At 37.7% G+C, this 9,337-nt stretch overlaps 1 protein-coding gene across 1 annotated transcript in view; it reads right to left on the minus strand.

The window, feature by feature from the left end:
• LYPLA1 (lysophospholipase I) overlaps window positions 1–9,220 on the minus strand; it is a 13,992-nt gene extending 4,772 nt beyond the window's left edge. The window contains exons 1-7 of the mRNA XM_026842873.1: window positions 9,099–9,220; window positions 5,912–5,977; window positions 4,304–4,351; window positions 3,452–3,522; window positions 2,802–2,875; window positions 1,959–2,060; window positions 256–432 (exon numbers count right to left, since the gene is read on the minus strand). Of these exons, the coding sequence (XP_026698674.1) occupies window positions 256–432; window positions 1,959–2,060; window positions 2,802–2,875; window positions 3,452–3,522; window positions 4,304–4,344 (465 nt within the window). The 5' untranslated portion in view covers window positions 4,345–4,351; window positions 5,912–5,977; window positions 9,099–9,220. The remainder of the gene's footprint in view (window positions 1–255; window positions 433–1,958; window positions 2,061–2,801; window positions 2,876–3,451; window positions 3,523–4,303; window positions 4,352–5,911; window positions 5,978–9,098) is intronic.
• Between the last annotated feature and the right edge of the window lie 117 nt (window positions 9,221–9,337).

Consider the following 9,337-nt stretch of genomic DNA (forward strand, 5'->3'; position numbering starts at 1 on the left):
GGGGGGGGGGGGGGGGAAGTATTTTATAGACCAACTAGCCTAGTCCCAAAAATAGACTTATGAGGAAGTTCCCACTAGTCATATAAACTTTTGCCTTGGATGCTTTTTCAGACAGGCATTCAGTTAAAGTCAGTAGCATCAAGTACTTGCTATTAAAAAACAGAACAAAACCAAAACCCCCACTCAATACATATTTGTTTTCAAGGAAAAAAATTAACGGTACTCAGCTAAAACATTGTAGATTCAGAAAATTACCTCAATACATGAGCTATGCATCATGCCAGAGTAAGTCCTGAAGGTTATGTTGGCTGGATTTAGCATACTCTTTAGCTTCTCAACAGTCAGAGAACCAAACATTAAAGGAACCAATGGGTCACAGTCCCCATGGCACTGAAGAACAGCAATCTCCTTGTTAACACCACTGATAGGGCCCTGTTAGGGGTGGAATTAGAGAGAAGAAAGAGACAGTAAGTGAAGGTAAGGCTAACATCTTTGAGATAAAATAACCCCATGCACTATGCCCTGTGGCATGACAAATAGGTTGAATTTTGAAGGAAAAAAACAGTGTATAGTCTGCAAGTTCCTTATGAAGTAAGCTCTGTGCCTGACAACACATTAAGTTCAAAAACCTGCAAATAAGATTTTGGCAATAATTTCAGGAGAACATGATATCTGGCCGAGTAAAAAACATGATGCTTTGTTTAAATACCTAGTTATTAATAATACAGTGCCTTGCAGATTTGAACAAATAGCAAACAGAAAATTCATCTTCACAGAAAATTTGTTGTATCCTATAAGTTTCCTAGGAATGTCTTTTTAAGCAGAGATAGCTGCTGAGTATTTCTTCATTTTCCCTACTTGCCAAACTCTCAAACTCCAGGGCCCTGTTTTTAAAACTTCTGAGTTATCAAACAACTATCAATATTCGGTAATAACGATGGCCACTAATACCTGCACAAGATACAATCACAGAATCATGGAATGGTTTGGGTTGGAAGATCTTAGGGACCTGGGGGTCCTGGTGGACAACTATCTTAATATAAGCAAACAGCGTGCTGCAGCAGCAAAGCAAGCCAAAAGGATGTTGCATCAACAAGGGCATCACCAGCAGAGATAAAGAAGTCCTCATCCCACTCAGAGCTTGTCAGGCCACACCTGGAATACTGTGTTCAGTTTTGGTCACCACCATACAAAAAAAGACGTGGACAGGCTGAAGAGGGTCCAGAGAAGGGACTGGGAAGCCTGCCATATGAGGAAAAGCTGAGAGAACTGGGTTTGGAAATCTTATCACCAGTATTTACAGGGTGGCTACAAAGAACATGGAGACTCCCTTTTTATAAGGAGTCACATGGAAAAGATAAGGGGTAATGGATACAAGTTACTCTTGGGAAGATTCCAATTGGACACAAGAGGAAAATTTTTCTCAGTGAGAACACTCAGCCACTGGAATAATCTCCCCAGGGAAGCGGTTGATTCCCCAACATTGGACACCTTTAAGATTCAGCTGGACAGGGTGCTGAGCCATCTTGTCTAGACCATGCTTTTGCCAAGAAAGGTTGGACCAGGTGGTCCCTGAGATTCCTTCCAATTTGATATTCTATGATTACCTAGTTCCACCATCCCCGCCATGGGCGGGGACACCTTCCACTAGACCAGGTTGCTCACAGCCCCATCCAGCCTGGCCATGAACACTTCCAGAGAGGGGGCAGCCACAACCTCTCTGGGCAACCTGTGCCAGTGTCTCAACACCCTCACAGTGAAGAATTTCTTCCTTATATCTAATCTAAATTTACCTTCTTTCAGTTTAAAGCCATTACCCCTTGTTGTATCACTACATGACCTTGTAAACAGTCCCTCTCCAGCTTTCTTGGAGGCCCCCTTTAGGTACTGTAAGGCTGCAATCTTCAGATACACTCATTCCCCAAGTACAAACTAGCTTAGGAAAGAAACATAAATACCTGAGGAAAAGAAGCCCGTAGAGGAAGCCAACAGCTAAGGGCTACAACACCTGCTAATTTTTGTTGTGTTGTAAGAGCTGTATACAATGATAAAGCACCTCCCTAAGAAAGAGATTAAAAAAGTATTACAATGCTGATGGCAATGTTCCTTTTAACACTTGTTTCAAGATCTCTAGTTTCTCCTTTAAAAGTATTTTTTCTGTTCCAGTGTATTCTTCCTTAGAAGCAACACTAAAACCAGTATTCTTGTACATTTAGTTTGCTTTTTTCCCCGCTCCAAGTCTGTATGATCAGTTCAGAAGTAAACCAGCAAATTTACCATAACTAACAGCTGGGGAGGGGGAGGGAGAAAGCAAGCTCTATCACTCATGACAGTATTATCACTACTTTAATATTTTAATTTATTTGCATGCAGACTGGGGAGTTAGTGTATGGAACAACTAATCTGTTAACCTACCTACCACAGATGTCTTACAAGTACAAAGGAAAGAATTTCCCAAATAAATCCAGAACATGAAATGTCTACCAAATTAAATTAAAAATACCAGCAAGATTTTCAAGCAAAGCTATATAGTCATGTGCGTAAAGACTTTAAATAGACTACTAATTTTAGTACCTTTTCACGTGCATGTTCATTTTTCAATGATTTCAATGATTTCAATGATTTTCAATTATTTGCATAGAGCTAAAAAATTTTGTTTGTTAAGGCAAAGGAAAATTGACACCTTAAAATTTTAGAAACTAGTATCAGCTCTTTTCAATTCAAACGTCCGGACTTCCCATGTTAGGAAAGCTAGGTTACTTCCCTAGAAAAAGACACAGTTCCTTCCAACCATACCTTACCTGAGAAAAGCCTCCTAGAATAATTCGATTAGAAGGAATTCCATTTTTTACTTCTTGATCTATCAGTGCTTTAACTGCAACATACATAAAGGCAGTAGTTAAACAACATTCCATTCTACATCTACAGAAGGTCTAGAAAAGGAAAGAGACCTTCCCCCTGATGTCAACAGAAAGCTAGTGAAAGGATAATCTAGTCTGCTATATATTAAAAAGTATCAAAAGATCTAGAGCATGATCAGAAGTTTCAGTACCAGAGAGAAAAACATGCAAGCAAGTCTCACAAAAGCCTCACTGCCAGGAAGGTGGTATCCTCTTCTAACTATCCAGCATCGCAAGTGGATGCTTGTACAGCTCTAATCTGCTGTGCTACCTAGAAGCTCTTAAGAAATACACTGGTTCCCATGTACAGTTCATATTTGAGAGTATGAAGTGTTTATGCTGGTGAGTTACTCTATTTACTCATCAAGTTAAAAACAACCCCAAACAATACAAACAATGCACTTCACTAAACTTTGATCAGCAATAATACAATACATATATATTACTTTCGTTAGTAATTTTGTCTTTAGAAAATCTGTTTCAGACTGATAATTCATTTTTAAGAATATATGGAAGTACTTTTAAGACATAAAAAGTATTTCTAAGCATACCGTTCTCTGCTGCCTGCTTGATCCCAACTTCATCTTCCTGTGAATCTGGAGAAAGTCCAATGATATCAAACCTTACAAAAATATCAACAGCATTACTCATTAGAGTACCCATTCCACTTCCTTAAAACACAAATAATAAAACTGGAATATTTTCCAAATAAAAATGTAGAAGTAGTGGACAATTTCTGAGTGCGGCTAAAAGGCTAGATCTAGTCAACAAAGCTTTTCTGAGTTTTAATATCTTCTGTAATTTAGTGCAGATTAAGCAGCTCAGTTTTGATATTTGCTCCAAAAATATCAGCAGGAATTTCAATTTATCAGTTGCATGTACAAAATTAAAATACTGTTTGAAGAAATATAGGAAAACCAAACACAGTTACTTGAGGAAAAAAAACACAAAAACAAACCACAACACAAAGAGGACTAGTTTAAGACCACTGAAATCTACTGTTATTTTTGTTGTTCTCCATTCTGAACGGATGTTCTAAAGAAGAGTTTCTAGGTATCCTACTGACCCACCAAATATTAGTCAATAGCAGGAATAATACTTCCACTCCAAGTCTCTCCTGCTACTATGAATTCATACACAATACAGACGATAAAGTGGGGTTTGTGTTTTAAAACATACAGGTTAGTCCTGAGAATACCCATTACTACAGATACACAAGGAGAATTACAATGTACTCATGAGAGCCTTTTTGTAAGAACAAAACTAAAGCAAAAAGCTTTTTATACTTACACGTGATTTAAAAAAACAGCCATTCAGGTTGTTCAGGATTTCTGATGAAGAACAATGAGTTGAAACCCCCAGATCTTTTGATTAGAATTATTTGCAGTTGAACAAATACTTACCATGATGGCATAGCCATGTTCATGTTCAAAGAAACCGGCATAACTGGCCTAGAAATGAGAACAAACAATACTGACATAAGAAATATACCGAAATTTAATAATGCAGATGCAGTTAGGTCATGAAATTACATATCCCTAATCCTGTTTTACTTTTAAACCATAATTAACTTAGCTACTTTGTAGTGTCTCTTCAAGAAATCTCTCTTGAAACCTGCCAGCCCAAACATATTTAATATTCAGGGATGAATTACCGCTCTCAATGTAGAGCAAGGAAAACATTAATGGGTTCCTTTTATATATATATATATACATACACATATATATATACACACCTCTCTGTGTGTGAATGTATATTTATCATATCATATACATATTATATATATATATATATATATATATATATATATATATATATATAAAAAATTTAGTTATTTTCAAGTAACAGTTATTTATCACCGTTCCATACACATGCTCTGTGCATGAATGCACCTTACGCAGCAACATCAGCAAACCTAAGGATTCAGCCAAACAGCACAGAGGTGGATGTGAGTCTGGCCACACATGCTTCTCAGCAGCTGAATCTGCTTAAGCAGTGCCGGCCTTCACCGCAGGACTCGCTCCCACCCTTAAGCTGGTGTACAGCGTCTTTTCAGACATACCAAGACAACTTCAGTGGACCATACCATGAATTAAATCAGGTTATAGTTTTAATCTACCGAAACTGGGGAACGTAAATTCTGTGGGGAAAGACTGAAAGAAGACAAAAGGGCAAGCAAAGAGAACAGCATATATTGCTGAATTCTTTTTGAATGGCTCAGCAAAGCATGGCCACGTTGTAAAAGAAATAAAATAATCACAGCCTAGTAATACCTCAAAATATTGCTTACTTATCTCCCTACCATCCCTGCTCCACGTCTCCCAGACTCCTGGAACAAAAGACTATCTGAATTTTGTGTTAAAATAAAGTAAGATTATACTTAATTAGTTTTTCTATCATTAAGTAAATACTAGATAGATCTTAATGCTTTATTTACTGACTCCTGACCCTGCTCATAAGTATTTCATTTCTCATATTTCACGAAGACAGCTCAATTTGCTGAAAATATGAATATTCTGTGAATCTTTGGAACTTGTTGTAAGTAACAGAGAAATGACATTTATTACACGTGCATCTAAGAAGTTCATGTACCTAATACAAAGTATATTTAATGGGTCAGTAAAATATTAAAAAAAGCATTCCTTGTTAAGACTGGCTTTTAACAAATTACTGTTGGGGGGAAGAAAAAAACAACAAACAACTCAATCCAGTGAAAACACAAAGTCAAAACAATCTAACTTTGCACATAAAACTTTCCAAATATGTTTTCAGTCTGAATTGGTAACAAAAGAAAAATACAAATAAAACCATAGTTTTGCCATAAAGTATATCACACAGCAGTTCCTAAAAAATAATAAATTATGTAATGCATCAACATTATTTTAGAGTTGGTTTTAATATAAAAACAAAATGCAGAGACATCCAAATATCATCTGACTTCATCATCTGTGCAAGTGTCTTAATAAGTAATTCTACAGGAAAATGTAAAACAAGAGAAGTTACAAACTTACGCATGTGGGCAAATGTATTTTACATGGGGGCTTTTGATACCAGCAAGTGCTTCTGACCATCCATGCCTGTTAACAGAAAATGCATTAAAAGGCATTTATGTTTTGGCTTAGCTCTTATTTCTGTGTTGGTGCAACAGCACAGAGCAAGTATGAAATATGCTGAGCTAGATCAGTCTAAATACATTCCTTGAAAATTTTTACATCAACTATAGTATGCTGTGAATATAGTACTAAACTTAAAAGGTTTGTTCTGCCTCTGAATATTTATTGCATATGTACAGCCAGGGACACTTTATCTGATTTGACTATCATAGCTGCAGCACAGCTGCAAAAAATACCACTTTGGCTCTAGGCAAAGCCTGCTCTGTATCTGGATGGGTTTATTAACTTGGATGCTACAAATAAGAACACAGGTAACCTGCTTCCAGGCAGCTCTAGCCCAGAGGCTGCTTTGCTGCTCCTGTAAAAGCAGCTTCTTTCTCAGACACCTTTGCTTTTTCTGAACCAAACTTATTGATGGGGGAAGAGTAGCGAACTGACATCTAACTCCACATGGAACCAACCTAAGCAATCAGACCTATTAACTCAGCTGACCTGTAAGAGTTCAGCTCAAATGCTCTCAGATTCAGGCAGTCCTGAACAACACTCCAGATTGCCAGTAGTTTTTTAATCTCAAGCACATACTGTATGAATGCACAGAACAACATGCAATCTGGAGAGCAGATCAGTTATCAAGTGTCTTACAAACCAGAAAACTGGAAAGCATCATTTAAATAAACAGCTCTGAAAGGCTCACTCCAGGGCTAGATGATCCTGTCTAGATGATCTAGACATGAACTGAGATGGACTCAAATCCGAACCTGTCTGGAATCACTGCCTGTGCCTGCACTTAGCTTTTCAGAACACTCAATAGTACCTGTACTTCCTGGGTTTTCTCATTATTCAGTATTTCTAACTCACCCACTAAACTAGATGATGGAAAGTTGATTCTAAGCAGAAAACACCTGTAACATTCACATTTGTGAAACATGCTTTTATGGCTTGCCTGCTGTTGTCCTGATTACTTCAGCATGTTTGCTTTAGTTTTAATTTTCACATCATCCTGAAAAGTTAAATGTATCCTACCTAAAGACATTTCAAACACACAGACAGGACAGATATTTGAAATGCTGGCTGTGTATCTCAGCCTGCTTCCTACCAATACATTTATAAATACCATTAATAAACTGTGGGTGACATTACTTGCATAATATTTGCAGTATCATGGAAGGCCAAATAAGAATCTACAGGAGAAATATGACTGAGAAAAACTATTTAGGTAAGAATTGGGGAATTTTTTTTAGCCAACTATAAACATTAATTTGAAAAGCAACATTGTATACATATTTATGCAGACTCTTTAGAACAATCCTCTGTGTTGTACCTTCTGTTCAGATTTTGACAAGTATGTACCAATCACTAAGTGTCATTTATATAGGAGTTTAGAGGGAAAAAGAACATAACCTCTGTTAGACACTTCTCAGAGTAAGAAAGATACTGTTGGTAAACTGAAATGAGCAATTCAAAAATTCACGTGAAGTATAACAGGTTGGGTTAAACTGTGGGCAATTAGTTTATTAGTTCTCTTCAGACAATTCTTTTTTGGGTCACTACTACGGCCTTTTAGAAAAAAAAAAAAGGCAGTATGTCAAAGGCAGTTGTAGCTAATCTGAGCTGCAGAGGACTAGAGGAACAAACGCAGCTAAATTGCTGTATTTCCACAGAGGTGTTAGGACTTGTTAATGCATACACTGCAGTACACCCAGTGCAACTGCAAGACTGAGATCGTGTTAGTTTTGTCACCAAAATGGAAATACCACATTCGTATGAGGAACACAATTTATGTTAAAGAGCAAATCTCTGTGGTCTTCTCCCATTGCCAAAACCAACATCAACCTGATTTGCAAGGACTCAAACCCCAAAGACTCAAAAGATTCTGCAATCACTTGCTGAACATTTGGTGCCAAGATGCAGGCAGTAAATGCCGCCTCAGCTGCATCCTACCAGCAGAAAGGAAGAGGGATTTGTGTGTCAGCACAACTGAGAGCAAACATCTCCACTTGTAGAATACTGCCAAGTGCATGGACTTGACTGGTTTTTTACTAATTAACTGTCCAGGTTATGCAAGTTTCAGTTCCAACAGCTGCCTTTTTTTTAGTTCTTCTGAAAAAGTTTGTCTTAAACATTGCAAGTTTCAACCCAGGGGCAATATTCATGTTCCAGGTAACAAAAACTTGTTAAAAAGTATGTCATTCTGCCCATAAGCAAGCACAATAGATAAAGCATTCAAGCATTCATGCTGCTTATTTTCAGTACCTAAGCGCCCATTCCTTTAAAGTCTTCCACCAAAAAAAAGTTTCAACACACTCCTAACTTGTTAATTCAATAGTTTTAATGAATATATGCTTATATCTCCGCACACACAAGCTTCAAATGGAAATATTACACCACACCTAGGCGCCTTCCAGAAATTCCCTACTCCTTCCATTTCTACTTAAACATGGAAATAACAGGAACAAGACAAACAGGGTATTTCACAGCCTGTTTGAGGTTATTTTTGGAGTCTGAAGACAATATTTCAGATAGAGAAATCTGTAGACATTAGGCGACTACTTAGCAGCTTACTTACGTTAAAATCCAGACGTACTTGATTTACCTAAGTATGACATAATGAAGAAGAAACCATGGGCTAACTACAACTCCTGGCAAGCCAGAAATCCAGAAGTCCAGAATAAACATAAAAAAAAAAAAAACAAAAACAAAAAACACCAAAAAAAACCAACGAACTCTAAATTTAGACAAGCACAGGAATAACCGGGAACCCACTCTCAGGAAAGTGAAAGATCAGAAACCCATAGGCTTCTTTTTCCACCAGTTTGACTAAAGTGAGGGATCACATTCAGACTAAATTAGGTAAGCAATTGAAAAGAAAGAAGAAAAAGCTTTTGAAGACTTATGCTGGGAAATTTTAAATAGAGTTGTCACCATCATTGCAGCATACATGAAGTTTTGTGTGCTGTCAGCCACTGCATTCAATTAAGGGCCAAACAAGCTTAAGTAACTATTGACTGCTCACATCTTTAAATCATGCAGCTTCACGCTTGAAACTGTAATAACTATGAAGTATGAAATAAACCAGAATACACACCCAGTATCTCCCAATCCGTGAAGAAAAATGACCTAAAGGGGGAAAAAAACAAAACCACAACGTAGTGGTGTAAGATCACTAAACAATTAACGCACCTACCCCCCCACCCCGTGCTACAGTCGGCCACACAGCTGGGAGCACGACAGCACTTTCTCAACAGAAAACTCAGTTCCCTTCACTTCCCACCCCAGGCCTCCCCGCCGCCATCAGCGGGCGCACCCCGCCCTCGGCCGGCGCAC

Source organism: Athene cunicularia (assembly GCF_003259725.1).
Source record: "Athene cunicularia isolate RWA chromosome 2 unlocalized genomic scaffold, athCun1 chr2_part1, whole genome shotgun sequence".
Lineage (NCBI taxonomy): Eukaryota > Metazoa > Chordata > Aves > Strigiformes > Strigidae > Athene > Athene cunicularia.